The sequence below is a fragment of the Amblyomma maculatum genome, chromosome 2 (assembly GCF_055883805.1).
Source record: "Amblyomma maculatum isolate TAMU_Amacu chromosome 2, ASM5588380v1, whole genome shotgun sequence".
Classification (NCBI taxonomy): Eukaryota; Metazoa; Arthropoda; class Arachnida; order Ixodida; family Ixodidae; genus Amblyomma; species Amblyomma maculatum.
Window position 1 is genome coordinate 154,444,260 of NC_139345.1, and position 15,866 is coordinate 154,460,125.

The 15,866-nt window shown below is 43.7% G+C and overlaps 1 protein-coding gene across 1 annotated transcript in view; it reads left to right on the forward strand.

Annotated features, from left to right (window-relative positions):
* Positions 1 to 15,866, forward strand: part of LOC146200209 (uncharacterized) — a 99,863-nt gene that overhangs the window by 30,617 nt on the left and 53,380 nt on the right. Inside the window, exons 9-10 of the mRNA XM_084592297.1 lie at positions 8,291 to 8,504; positions 12,982 to 13,234. Of these exons, the coding sequence (XP_084448423.1) occupies positions 8,291 to 8,504; positions 12,982 to 13,234 (467 nt within the window). The remainder of the gene's footprint in view (positions 1 to 8,290; positions 8,505 to 12,981; positions 13,235 to 15,866) is intronic.

A 15,866-nucleotide genomic window follows, 5' to 3' on the forward strand; every position in this document is an offset into this window, starting at 1 on the left:
CTTTGGTGGGTCCGATGTAGGCAATGCAGGACAGCCCCGGTGGGCTCAGTGTGGGTGCTGCAAGAAGGGCCGACGTAGGCCTGAACGGGGCTGTCGACAAAGCCCCGATGGGCCCCACTAGGGACCGATGCAGGCACCCCTTGCGGGGCTGCCCACATTTTTCCCGCATTGCCAAAAGGGCGCATCCCGCCAACTCCCTACGATGGTCCTACTTTGGACAGATTCGGGCAGCCGCTCTGGATGAACATTTTTTAAATTTCGGTTAGCCCCTCAAATATTGACATAGGACCGATGTGGGCTCTATAGCGCAAGCCGCACTTGGGCTTGCCCACATTATTCTCATAAGGGTCTGACGCAGGAAATTGATGGGAAGCCCTTGTCCAAGTTTTCCCAATCATTATTTATACATTATAATTAATTATTTTACGCATGTCTGCTCTTTCGAAACAGCCACAATATTAAATTTTACAATAATTCTTAACATTAATCTAGCCTAAACGCCTCCGTGTACATCTTGTTCAGGCTATGGAGATGTGTGTTCTGAACAGTAATTTTGTGCTGAGTGTTGCAGGCTATACACAGCAACCACATTAGGAGCAACAGTTAGAAATCAGTATGTTTTAGTATTTTATCGCAATTTGCATGAGCGCGAGAACGAAAGGCACATAATATTCCTAACCGACTAAACATGGCAACAACTGTATACAAATCATCTATAATAGTAATATAGGGCAGCATTTAATACAAATAAAGGTTGGAAAGAATCATTACACAACTGCACGCACGCCTTCTAGCCCCATTGCGGCCGATGTGGGACCTACAGCGGTTTTGTGTGGGTAGCCCCAATTGGGCTGGGTGTTGTTTTTGAACGCAAAGTCCACTTGCTGTTGCACGTGCCTTCCAATTCCCCACAAGGGACCGATTTCGGTATCATGCAGGCCTGCCCGCCTTCCAGCCCCATTACGGCCTATGTGGGACCTAAAGTGGTTTAGATAAGGCTGCCTCATTTGGGCCTAACGAGGGCTCGCCCAAATGGAGCTCTTATTCATATTTCACCTGCCCTCAAGTAATCTACAAGGGACTGATTGGGGCAGCATGTGGGCACGTCCGTTTTTTTCTGCCCCACTACGGCCGATGTAGGTCCCAGAAAGATTTTATGGGGGCGGCCTCATATCGAATCTATGAGGACTTTCACATAAAGAGCCCACATTTAGGTTGGATTGCCCTTAAATATACGACAAAGGACCCTTGCGGTCTGGATGCAGGAATGTGCTTTGCATTAGCCCAAGCAACGCCGCTATGGGACCCATGCAGAAGGAGCAGGGGCAAGCCCAAATGGGGCTTGCCCACATTTGCCCCATCGGGGACCGATGCAGGTTTTATGATGGTTGCCCCAGCCCCACTTGCCTACATCCGACCTACTGGGGCCCCACATTCTGTGCTACCTGGGATATTTCATCAATATATATCAATAAATACCTTCGAGACCCCTAAATCCTGATTCCCGCGTACAATTCCTGGGCCCCGCATGCACGTGCCGGCAGCTTCATTAAAGCGGAACTTGATATGGATGTCAGGTGGTCTTGAATATGCTTGAAGCAGTAGTGGCAGACATTGCCCGATTAGTGATTTGGCTAGTTACAAATGCATGTACGAAAGCAAGCAACAGCCAGGGTAATAATCAAGCATTGGCTTTATAGCACCCACCTAGGCTTTATAGCGTCGGCGCTGAGATCAGTCTTAGAGGAAAATAAAGATGTACAGTGCGTGCTCGGAGCGCAAGCACGGCACGGGCTGTTCAGAATGAGAAGCCTGCCACGCTGGTCACCTTGCTCAGGTGCGCCATCGCAACAGCTTTTATTTCTGCGCATTGTGACACCTTTACGAACCTTTTTCATTTTAATTTTTTTAATTCTTTCAAATAACTGATTCGTCAGTTACAGACTAAATTGCATTAGAATCATTAAGCATTGACTTTTCAATGCGAGCAATTCGACATCTTTTAAGCCCTGGTTGTGCAATTTTTCATTGTTCTAACTATTTCAATTAATTAATCAATTACGCACTCTGCATTTCGTTAATCATTCATAAAGCATTGGCTTTTCATTCTCAACATTCTAACACCTTCGAATCCCTATCTCCAATTTCTCACTGTTTTAAAAATTTATTGAAGTAAATAATTGATTCAGATTAAGATTATTGAAGTAAATAAATAATTAAGATAATATAGAGCGTGCAATTGCATGCTCTATATTACCTTAATTACAATAATCAAGCATTGCCTTTTCATTCTGAGATTATCACCCTCCCTTATCTCCCGTTAAAGTTTTTCCGTTAGCCAGTCACAATTCTAAGCTTTTCATAACTCTGAACTCTCTTTCTTTAATTTTGTATTTTTCAATTACTTGAATTCATTTATAAATTACACACTTTGAATTTTCCTAATGAGCATAACCAAGCACTGGCTTTTAATTTTGACTATTTCGACACCTTTGAACGCCCTTTTTTTTTTCAAAATATTCTGTTCATTCCTCCGTTATTTAATTCGTCAAATAACCAGTCATTACAAGTATTTCTTTAACTCGCCATCGCCTATCACACATCAATCAGTTATCAATTACTGGAACCACCAATTGCCATGATATGATATTTTTACCCATTATTTCCGACAAGCGGTGTTGACTATGCTGCCGGCATTTCTACAATACGAAGTGTATATGCCATGGCTAAAACAACAAAAGGATGTTCAGAACGTTTGCCTTTCATTTAACAGCGCGATTTTCTAAAAAGGAATTTTTTTGGTGGCGAAGTCTGAGAAATATGCGATAGGTTTGCGTGAAGAGGTTATTGCAAGAGTGGAGTGGAATGCGCGCGCGCTGACCAGCCGGCTACAACTAACATGGCGGCGGAACAACTTCCAGAAAACCGGCGCATGCGCAGATCGCTCGATGGGATCGGTCTATTTGGCCAACGGTTTTGTGATATCAATAAATACCTTCGAGACCCCTAAATCCTGATTCCCACGTACAATTCCTAGGCCCCGCATGCACGTGCCGGCAGCTTCATTAAAGCGGAACTTTATATGGATGTCAGGTTTTCTTGAATATACTGTGGTGGCATACGACTGTGTGGTTATGAATATGCTTGAAGCAGTAGTGGCACACATTACCCGATTATTGATTTGGCTAGTTGCAAATGCATGTACAAAAGCAAGCAACAGCCAAGGTAGCAGCAGACGGGTGCCGTTAAGGTATATCTGGTCATACCGTTAATGTTGCAGCGTAAATGTTCTCCAACTTTTTCTGCCGCAATCTATGAGAGCTACGTGTATTCTGATGTAAGCATCTCAAAAAATGGCAGCGAAGAGAATATTATTTGTCATGGCAATACGAAGTGTACGCTTGTTTCAGATTACGAGCTCCAAAGTTTGAGTGCTACTCAGGCTATGAGAAACACCGTCCTGGAAGGCAATCGGGTAATTTGAGCACCTATGCTTGATTCATATGAGGTGAGAGTGAATAGTTTAAGGGCGTCATGCGTTTTGCCTGCATCCAACACAGCTGCTGCAGTCGACATCGCATAGTATTGGGCTATAGTTTTATGTGCGATGACACTGAACAGTTTAAGGCCGTCATGCGTTTCGTCTGCATCCGAACGTAAGCGCTGCGGTCAAGATCGTATACACCTATCCCCTATCACTCTAGTAAAAGGCCTACTCACTGACCCTCCACTGCACGGAAAAGTGTATTGTATGCAGTCGTGCACGTGGATTGTTCTGGAAAGAAGGCACTGTTTGCGCGACAGAACAAAACAAAAAGTTCCCACATTAAAAAAAGTACCTTATCATCCTTATCGAAGGTTTAGTTGCTTAATTAAAGAGCAAGAATAGGGTGAACAATGACAGACTGGATGCCAAACCAAGGAGCGTCACGCAGGGAAAGGAGGAAATCTGAGAGTTAAATTTGTCTGAAAGCCTCGTGAAACAAACTGGCTCAACCGGAAAGCGAAGCCTAGCCTAGCTGTTGCTATGGTCAACACTTCCTCTACTTTAAAATGGCAGCCGAATTGCCCGCATCGCAATGGGAACCGTCGGCAAGCCTCATTGCAGTTAGTTGTCGCGACGTGGTGCTACGGTTAGGGTATAAGCTGCTTGCGTCCGGGTTTGCGGCGCTGGTTTCTGCTGATCGCTCACTCCGGCTTATAAAATTCGTCTCTGCCAGATTCCTGCTTAATACCGATTCCGGTGTAGCCAGTTTCAGAAAACTTTATAGATATCCGTTGTCACCCAGTTAAAATGCTACCGCATATTTCTTCCGTAGTGGTGTGAGGAAATCCTATTTAAGCGTCGTAGAGAAATCTGAGTCGTTGTACGCGATTCAAAATTACCATCGGCAAAAAAGGAGCACTTCTCTATGCTGGCAGTTCCGACAACTCGGCCACGCCCGCATCTTATTGCGCCGCATGCGTGCACAAGGAGCCATTATTTTAGCGTATGGTTTGCTAACACTGCAAAATCATTTGATGAAAATAATAAATAAACGAAACGGGGAGAATATAAAACCCGATAACTGTACTTTATAGAACAAGACAACATCATATTGTTACGTGGTGATAAGTTTAGAGGACAGCACAACATGGCGATAGGGTGAAGGATCATTTAATGGTTGGCCTAGCGTGTATTATTTAATGGTTGGCCTGACATAGTAGGCGAATATGACTACTTAGGACAAGTGTCCGGACCATAAAAAGGAAATAACAAGGAGAACAAGATTAGAATGAAGCATTTGGCAAGCACTCGCAGATTATGACTAGCAGCTTACCGCTATCGCTCAAGAGGAAAGTATACAACAGTTGCAACTTACCTGTACCTACTTATGGGGCCCAAACATGCAGGGTAAAAAAAAGGGTTCTACTTAAGTTAAGGCTAACGCAGAGGGCTATGGAAAGAAACATGGTAGGAGTAACATTAAGATATAGGAAACGTGCAGTGTGGGTCAGGTGAATAACTCAAGTCACTAACATTCTAGTGGAAATTAAGAAGAAATGGGCATGGGCAAGACATGCAGTGAGAAAAAAAAAGGTAACAGATGTCCACGTATGGTAAGAAACTGGATTCGAAAGGAAAGAATGCGCAACAGGGTGTGGCGGAAAGTTAGGTGGGCGGATAAGGTTAAGAAGTTCGCAGGGTTCAAGCGGATTCAGCAATCTCAGGACAGGGTTAATTGGAGAAATATGGGAGAGGCCTTCACCCTGTAGCGGGTATAGTGAGGCTGATGAGGATGATATAACTTGACTGAATCGAAATTTAATAAAGGTAACCTAATACAAATTATCTTTACGTTTTGATTTCATATTTCTGCAAAGCAGTTTCAGTGACACTTCCGTTCTGTTTACTTTATTTTTCCTTTCAAGTGAAAGTGGAAGGCGAGGAAATAGGCGTGTAAGTTGGCATACTGCTGCAGTATGCCATCTTTTACCTAAAATACACGTTTCATCGCGATGCCAATGCCGCTGCACACCACTATCCGTGCCTCTCTAAAGTGAATGCTTTCAGAAGCTCAACCATGAGCAGCATCACGAATGCCGCACTCCTTGACGCGTCAACACTTGACAGGCAGCCTGATGACCATGAGGGATACAGAGCTCCGCCTCACGAAGGATAAGACCGAGAGAACTTTACGAAAGATTGCTTTCCCCGAGTTTTATTGTGTTCCGCTGCCTAGTTAGCATCTCTCCCCCACATATATTAGAGCACGCGAGATAGTCTTCCAACGGGGGCATTAGGAAAGAAGGACAGGAGAGTCCATGGTCATTCGGGTCGGCCTTACTCGGTAGGCATTGTAAAGATAGGTGAGGCTTTTCCATTTTAATAGAGGGGACGCATTTCGTAGTGCAGCACGAAGTGTTGCGTCGGCCGCGGCAGTGACAGAGGAAAAGTCAATCTCTCGCATCCGCTCGCGAATGGTTGCCGGTTTTGAGTCAGGAGGCCTGCTTCTTCTGTATTCTAGTGTGCTAAAGTCATGAGTGGCATTGCATCGCAATGCTGTCATAACCGGTCATAACCAGTGGAAGCTGACGCGTTCCCACTATGTTCGCGATTGTAAAGACGCCAAAGAGAGGCTGTTACTTTTGGCAATGCTACAAAGCTCGAACAAGACGCGGCACAGCACGCCATGAAGTAAAGAGACCTCCGAAAAAAATATAAACGGGGCATAGCAAGATGTTCGAATGTTCGACCTGTAGTGGCACTTGATATAATAATCGTGGAAACCGGTCGACCTAAAACAAGGCTTAGTGTACCCACCAGCTTGGAGAGTACAAAAGCGACGTACAGGTGCGAACATAAGTAAATGGGGCACACTTTTTAGTTGAAATAAACTCACGCCTCCTGTACTGGAGATAAGAAAGCAATGTTTATACAAGTGAAAGGCCACTGGCGTCTACTAACGGTTTGCAGATACCACGACTGCTAGTTTCAATTATGCAACGTGTGAAAAAGTTTAAAAGGAAATAGCCTGCTCCGATTACTTTTGTCCGCACCGGTACCTGTGAGTTTCACCATCGGAGAGACGGCTACGACATGGCAACTTAAGTTTGCCTCCATTTGTAGCGATGGTGGAGTCGATAGGACGCTCGACGTACGTGCCCAAGGATGCGAGATGGAATCCCGGCTGCGGCGGCTGCTTTTCGATGGAGGTGAAAAGCAAAGTTCCCCTGTGGTGTGCGATGTCAGTGCATAGCGAATTACCAGGTGGTGGAAACTTCTAGAGGTCTCAGCTTTGGCGCCTCTCATAGCATGAGTCATTTTGGGACGTTAAACCCCACAAACCTATCAATGTTGCCTCCTCTAGACTTCTCGGCTGATAATGGCAATCTGCCGATACAAACATTGATTCGCTGAATACTTCGACGAACCTGTAAGCTTCACCATTTTTAATCCATGATTCTGGGTCTGAAACTTTCATTGCTAAATTACAGACCTCCACTTTATAGCGTCAATGCCCTCAGTAAAGTCTCTGAATCGGTATCTTTTTTCGAAATATCGGGTGTCAATAATACGGTCCCGATTGTGCACGAATCTGGCTTTTCTGCAGTAGCTATGTTAAACAGACATCCCTGCATGTTGTTTTATCATGAGAATCATTTAAATGTCCCCTCCATGATAAAGAGAGTAAACTGCGGTTTATGGCAATAAACTGACGTCCCCTACGTGATAAAGGAAGTGAACTGCAGTTTATTGCAACAAATTGACGTTTTTATTTTATCATTCTGTAGCCTAGAAAACCAAAATTAAAATTTTCCAAAGCGCTTTTTTCCTTCACGTTTGAAAATTTAATAAACTCCGTCAGCTTTCAGTTTTGACAGCGTTGAGCAGCGTAATTTATTCATGTTCGAAATATAAATGTTTATATAATTTTATTTACAATTCGTTTGTTTTACATTACTTAAACTTAAACACTGAAGACAGGTGAGAAATATCTAGTTTCATTTATACAATGCAACCCCGCGTTGAATATCTGATATAGAAACACGCTCTGCATAATGAGTACTATCAGTGTACTGTATCGAAAAGGCAACTACTAACTAAACCGGCCAACGGATTTCGTCCATGGACATCAGCAACATGTCTTTCCAATATGACATGTTTCTGCTCTGTAGATTTTGCTGTATCACCAAGAAATTGTTCTCGGGGACCATTGCACAGTGTGCTGTCAGAACAACCATCAGATTATTTGGGCCTTTCGGATCCCGAAGAGCCCGCCGCGGTCCATGATGGTGGAGTGGTTAGGGCCCTCGACTGCTGTGCCCAGAGACACGGTGTCCAATCCCAACTGCGGAAGCCGCATTTGGATGGAGGTGAAAAGCAAGGTGCCGGTGTGCTGCGCGATGAGAGTTCGGATTAAAGAACCCCAGATGACAGAAATTTCCGGGGCCCTCCGCTACGGCGTTTCTCATAGCCTGAGCAGCGTTGGGATGCTTAACCCCATAAACCAACAAAGCAAACAGCATCCCGAAGAAACATGAAGAATACGTCGAAGAGCGATTTTGCTTTTCAAAGTGAAATATAATTTTCAATAATATGCTGAATCAAGGACATATTGCCAGGTGGTCCTTAGTGCAACCTCCGCTTGATTTTTCGTCAGGAAAAGAAAAGAATGGTAATATCTTGGTTAGTTCATGCAAGATTTTGAAGCGAAATGAAATGACATTTAAGTGCGATGGTCTTGACCGGCAGAGCAGCAGTCGGAAGCTATGCTGTCGCAAGTGACCGCCTACGGCTGCAACGCAGGTGCTGATTCTGGATGAGCCCTCCTCGTCGCTAGATCCCGACAGCCGGCGCCAACTGTGGGACGTCCTACTGTCGATGCGCGCCGGCCACACGGCGCTGCTTGTCTCTACGCACGATATGCGCGAGGCGGAGGTGCTCGCCGACCGCGTGGTGCTTATGTGTCGGGGTCGCGTGGTCTGCGCTGGCACGCCAACGTTCCTTAAAAAGCTCTTCGGTGCGTGTTGTGTTGCTCGTTTCGGCATCGCATTGAGATATTGGGTAATTCAGGTGGCAAATTCGAGCCCTTGATACAGTAATAGATATTAAGAAACGGGAAACGAGAGGAAGGCAACCATTTTTAATATTTCAAGGAATTATAGATTTTGTGATAGCAAAGAAATAATAGCTGTAGAAAAAACAATATATGTGCTATAGCACTCAGATCGAAGGAACCCTGACTCTACGATGATTCAGGTGTCCCTGAACATTATGTTTCTTCAGGTTTATTATTTCATATACTTTGGCATCGTTTTCGACGAAAACTTGCATTGGCAAGAAAAGATCAATAAGGTATGTAAAAAGCTAGCTTCCGGCAGCTACGCAGATGAATTTGCACAAAGATGCATTTTTCATACCATGCCCTACTTTTTGTATTTTTCATTTTTTCGCTAATCGCATTAGCCACTGCTGCTAATCGCAGGACCAAACGTACAGAGCTTATTTAGTTCCTTTACAGAACTGCAGAAGAGGGAACTGCGTCTTGTAGGTCATGCGAACTTAACTTATAGCAGTAATGATTTGTAATGAAAAAATGCAATACTATCATTTAAGCTTATAGTGAATTAGACACTATGTGCATTTCCAAATAATATTACCATTCAGCAGTCACTATTGTTGTCTTACCATGCTGTAATGCAAGACATGAAATGACAACTTTGACGTGCCTGCCTGTAGTAATGAATACGGAGAGTGCTTGGCTCAATTTTCTACTGGAAAAAGTAAAATGCACTACCTTAAGATGAACATTAAGATGAGTTGAAAGCTCTTCTCGTTTAATCGAAAAAAGATTCCTGATCCTTTCCCCCTCTTATTTTTTTGTCTTGTATTGAACTTTGAAATAGTCTATGCTTTATTATATCATCGTGTTCTGTTTTCCATTATGCACCGAAAAACTGTTAACTCAAATTCATATTTGTTCCAAGCGAGCTCCTGTTCTTTGTATTTTGCTTATTATGACTGCCAGATCAAGTTTATTTTGTACTGGACGGTTGATTAGCCCCACGGTTATAGGAAACGATAATTCTTATGCATTCCTCAGTTCGCGCTAATCGCCCTAATTTGTTTTAAGTGATAGCCCCCAATCTCCTCCTTTGCCTAATTTTTCTCACAAGTCCGTTTTGCTCATTTTATTGGAAACAATAACGACAAAACAAATTTATAACATCTAGTGTAACACCTTTAAGCCGTTAACTTTGCCGGACGATCTGTTTTCCAAAACCTAAATGTACCATGATGTGGAACTCTGGTCAGTAGCACAATATCGTACGGAGAAAAGTTGTGAAGTGTTTTCTCGTAGATTATTGCTCGCTATCAGAGCAAAATAAATATATGTAAATTATTCGAAGTGAAATTCCAGAGTGAGGCTCTCCATTTCCTTCTGGAATTATGTCCCTGTGGTTATTATACAATAAAGAAAACAGGTGCGCCATTGGAGATGTTCCTGAAATTATTCCTCATGGCCGCTGTACTAGACCAACAGGCCCCTTACACAAAACTACCCAGGTAGCACAAAGTGGGCTATGAAGGGTGGGCCCCGGTGGGCCCGATGTAGGCAATGCAGGACAGCCCCGGTGGGCTCAATGTGGGTGCTGCAAGAGGGGCCGACGTAGACCCGACGCGGGCTGTCGACAAAGCCCCAATTGGCCCCACTAGGGGCCGATGCAGGCAGCCCTTGCGGGGCTGCCCACATTTTTCCGACATTGTTATAAGGGCACATCCCGCCAACTCCCCGCGATGGTCCTACTTTGGACCGATTTGGGCAGCCGCTTTGGAGGAACATTTTTGTTTTATTTCAGTTAGCCCCTCAGAAAATGACATAGGACCAATGCGGGTTCTATAGCGGTAGCCACACTTGGGCTTGCCCACATTATTCTCATAGGGGTCCGACGTAGGAAATTGATGGAAAGCCCTAGTCCAAGTTTTCCCAATCAATATTTAGGCACATAAGTAATTACTTTATACATGTCTGCACTTTCTAAACAGCCGCAATATTAAATTTTACAATAATTCATAACATTCATCTAGCCAAAATGACTTCATGTACATCTTGTTCAGGCTATGGAGATGTGTGTTCTGAACAGTATTATTGTACTGCGAGTTGCAGGCGGTCCAAAGCAACTACATAAGAGGCAACAGTTAGCAATCAGTTTGTTTTAGTATATGTAGCGCAATTTGCACGAGCGCGAGAACTAAAGCCATGTAAATTTCTAATCGACTAAACATGGCCACAACTGTTATACAAATCATCTATAACGGTAATTTAGGGCAACATCTAATGCAAAAAAAATTAGAAACAATGATTACGCAATTGCACGCACGCCTTCTAGCCCCATTACGGCCGATGTGGGACCTACAGCGGTTTTGTGTGGGCAGCCCCAATTGGGCTGGGTGTTGGTTTTGAACCTAAAGCCCACTTGCTATTGCACGTGCCTTCAAATTCCCCACAAGGGACCAATTTTGGTATCATGCGGGCCCTCCCGCCTTCCAGCCCCATTACGGCCCATGTGGGATATAAAGCAGTTTTATGTGGGCAGCCCCAATTGGGCTGGACGTTGTTTTTGAACCTAGAGCCCACCTGCTGTTGCACGGGCCTTCAAAGCCCCCACAAAGGACCGATTTTGGTACCATGCGGGCACGCCCGCCTTCCAGCCCCATTACAGCCTATGTGGGACCTAAAGCGGTTTAGCTAAGGCTGCCTCATTTGGGCTTCACGAGGGCTTGCCCAAATTGAGCCGTTATTCATATTTCACCTGCCCTCAAGTAACCTACAAGGGGCCGATTTGGGCAGCATGTGGGTATGTCCGTTTTCTTGCCCCACTGCGGCCGATGTTGGTCCCACAAAGATTTAATGGGGGCGGCCTCACTTCGGATCTATGAGGGCTCTCCCATAAAAAGCCCACATTTAGGTTGGATTGCCCTCAAATATCCGGCAAGGGACCCTTGTGGTCTGGATGCAGGAATGTGCTCTGCATTAGCCCAAGAAACGCCGCTATGGGACCCATGCAGGAGGAGCAGGGGCAAGCCCAAATGGGGCTTGCCCACATTTGCCCCATCGGGGACCGATGCAGGTTTTATGATGGTTGCCCCAGCCCCACTTGCCTACATCGGACCTACTGGGGCCCCACATTCTGTGCTACCTGGGTATAGAGAGCCCTTTGTGAAAGTGGGATTTTTGCGAGAGTGCTGACTATTCTTGACCCACAAGGTATTGGCATACTGTCCAATTTACATGTAATGCCCTTGGAAAGATGCAAACACTTCTTTATACCATGCCAAACAATCAGCCTCGTACAGATACATGTTCCTTTTTCTTTTTGCTAAAAGCACCCGCGAAGACCATACTTAAATTCCATCGTTAGGTTGATGAAACCTCTTATGGCCGACAAACTTTCCTCTTTATTCATGTGAATAAGTGGTTCTTGGCAATTTCACCAAATTCTCTATCGTATGTTGATCTCTAAGTCTGAAATTGTGGCTTATATCTTGAGTTAAAGCGGTTTGTTACATCTGCACAGTCAAATAAAACACGTTTCAGCCATTGCGAATATCACAAAAACAGAAAACAAAGTGCGCATGCAGATAACATTTATCTTGTTATTTTCTTCTCATGTAGTGGTCGTTCTTCTATTGCTCGCATTAATTTGCAAATATGTTATATATGGGTTTTTCGCAATTTCCGCTACAGCAAAAAATAGTGTGAAACTATATCGTCAATAATTCAACTGTGATTTCCGAGCATGCTCTTAAAGTGCAGCCTATGTGCTGTGAAAACTAAAGGTTTGAAACAAACACGTAGTTTTTCACTTTGTATCTCGCTTACCTTATTGATCCCTGCATCCTAAGAGAGGTGCAGGCAATTAGTAACAGGTGGTATGCAGAGTGTCAAGTGCATTGGTGATCATTCCCCTGGCCCGGCGAGTCTCAATTGAGAGCCCTCAGAATCCAAAGCAATGACCGCGATGGATACCATACGAGAAGCGCAGCACCAGGACGTTTTTCCGTCGTCCTGGTGTTGCGCTTCTCGTATGGTATGAATCAGTACCGACTTACCCAAATTTCTACCCTAGTGAACCGTAAGGAACGCACGTTTAATGTCAGCAGCTTTATTAATGCGGCCCAATTGGTGCTTTTATGAGCTAGTTGTGGCACAGACGCTATCTAGTTTAGTGAGGAGCGGATTTTCAGAAAAAGTAGCTTAATGGTATCCATGGTACTAGCCCTTGCAATGTTAGCGCATTCTCTCTTTACCTCCTAAGTTAGCATTTGTGGCCGGACACACAGTTGTATAACTACACAAAACGTCGGGTGTGCGCCATTGCTGATATACTGCTACAAATGAGAGTCCCTTTTTTAGGAGCCGCATTACCTTTTAGCGGAAATCGTCCATAACATCTATATTATTGGACATGGCCGCATTCCTGTACCTGTTGCAGGCAATGGCTGTCAGGTAAGCATCGTAAAGCGCGGTGATTCCTTCGGAGCCGACCGTGTACTGGCCATGGTGCGACAGCTTGCTCCAGAAGCAACCATTCGAGACGATCGGCACCACGAGGTGTCGCTGTGGTTGGGGACTTCCAGTCCACAGGAAACGGCCAAGGTTCTGCGGCTACTGGAAGACAACAGCGAGGAGCTGGGCATCGCGGCTGTCGGCTTCAAAACGGCCACATTAGAAGATGTTTACATCAGGTAATATACTGAAAGAAATTCTCAATCACGTAACCAAGAGTAAAATATATTATTTTATTTACTGATAGACCTATAGTCAAGGCTAAACAATCACCGCTCCAAAGCTTGATGGTTAGTCCTCGATCTCCAAAATATAGGCGCACAACACTTGAGCCCTTCAATAGAGGAGCGGAAAAGTCGCAAAACAACAAAACAGATACTCCGCGCGCATGATCTATTTTGTGCCTTGTTTGTTCCTCTACTGCGACTGAAGTTTGAAGTTCTGTTGATCTGAATATTGCATCTGCACACACCTTATGCCGTTTTCTTTGAGTCAATTGACCTCCTTTGATGGTATCTAAGAAGCTAGTCAGAAATTTCTCCCATATCAAATATTCTTCGCACTTAGGTGGATTTCACTAAACAGTGATCCGCACAGTAGTACAGCGGTCTTGCAACTACAATTTCCAAAATGCATCTGCAGTTTTCCAGAAGCAATGTATTTTGCTCACATTATTCATAGGCACACTTATAATAAATGCATTGCCCCGTGTATTCATCGTCACAGCTTCAGAAAATGTGTTCGTTTAAGCCAGTTCAATGCGCCGCTCAGGAGAAGCTAGAGGCATTTTTTGAAGCACCGTGCCGGTATGAAAGGAACGTTGAACCACTCAACACGAACTATGAAAAGTGAGTTTTGGTTATGAGTGCCTGCTGCTCGGTATTGCTAAATATTCATGGCAAAGAACGAGGAAATCGATGAGAGTTATACCTGCCGTTTTCTATGAAATCCAGCCCTGGCATCGAGCAGAAATGTAGTTGCACACTGAAAAGTAGCTTTTAGTATAATACAACCTATCAATATTTCAAAAAGCTTGCATCTGCAATGTCACATTGAAATATTTGCACTTGGTTGAGACATTTGAAACTGAGACTTGCAGATTGGTTCAGTGCAGGAAATCATTAACTCACCAGAGCCTTCAGTGGAACGAGAGAGACTACTCAGCCTAGTTCACAATACTCAGTTTATTAACCTGTATATTGCTGCCTTATGGCTCTTCATTTTTTGTTCTAGATATGTTTGTGACGTATTTTTCTCTTTTTAGTTGTAGTTAGCCTTCAATTTGCCCATAATCTGTGTGCCCTTTATGCGCTGTGAACGGTGGTTTTCTCACAGAAACTGAAGCAACGTTCTTCTATTTAGCGCGTAATTGTCCCGTCGAGACAGGCGGTGACGATTCCATCCATGTTCGGGATAAATGCTTGAATAATCCCTGAGCGTAAGTGAATCTAGGTTGAATGAAGCAAAATCAGTACATTATATCCCAATCTCTCTACCATAGCACACATTTTGAAGGGTAAAACCCTTCAAAATGTGTGCTAATTGCTCACTTCGTACATATAAAGCAAGCTGCTGATCTCTAACTGCCTGCTTATCCTAATAGTTACATGCCCGCTAGTTTCACATAATTTAAGTCTAGGTATCAGCCAACAAAGTTGGCAATTAGCGCAATTAATTTTTGAAGTGTCTGCAAAGTTGATGGTTTAGATATAGCAGAAATCTTTAGCTGACTGAACTTCTTTTCAGTGTTTACGAAAGATCGTGCCCAGAAACATTGCAAACGACAGCACCAAACAGAGGTAAGAACAGATGATAATACAATAGCGCTGTTCTTTCTGTGCCGTTAAAAGCTAAACGCGCTAATGCGTGAATTTCACACTCACCTACTGTTTCTATAATGTTTTACTCCTTGTTAAAGTGTAGAAAGCAGGTTCTTCTTATAAGGTGAGAAAACATGTCCGGCGTCTATTACACAGCTCCTTGAATAATAAAAGCTTGTGCAAACCGGTCTTAGCAAAAGCAGGGAGAAAAAAGTAGCGTTTTTCTGTGCTCAAAATCTCGCCTGGACAGTACAAAGGAATTGTATTTTATTATGAGCGATGTAAAAGCTTGTGACGGGAAACATATGGGCTTGCAGATCCTCAGTTCAGCCAAGAAGTTAAAAATACTATTTTACCCCTTGAAAAGCACACGTGATTTGTAAATGAAATAAAATGTTCAATGGACTTCCTGAGACGTCTACTAGACGGCAAAAATTGTTTTCGCCATAACCCAACATAATAAATTAAGAAAAGGTAAATTGTAAATAAAATAAAGCATAGTTTATCGTTTATTAACCGACAAAATCTTTGATGGCTTATTGTTTAGGCTTTTACGTACCAAAGCTGTTCAGGCTATGGACAACCTGTAGGGGAGCGCTCCGCATATTTTGACCACTTTGCGAACTTGCTTGAAGTAAACATCCTTGCTGCGTCTCATTACACAATTCTCATTACCGCAGTAGTGCTCTACGGCTCCTATCAGTGTTATTATGTTTTAACATAAGAAGACCGTCGTCTCCCGGTTACAAAGACATCCGAGAAGCAATTCCTTTGCAATCGTTGTATATATATAGTCACAAATAGCCTTCATTTGGTCGATTTATCATCATTCAGTTAGGAAATAGGTTCCTATTACAGCATACAGCAAATGCAGTAAATGCTTTTGCACAGTCCACTAAACGGGACAGTGCAAGATTCGGCGTTGCTACGCAAAGTTCGACATTAAAAATGTTTTTTTCTCTTTTTTTCAAATTTGACGTAAATGTGCGCT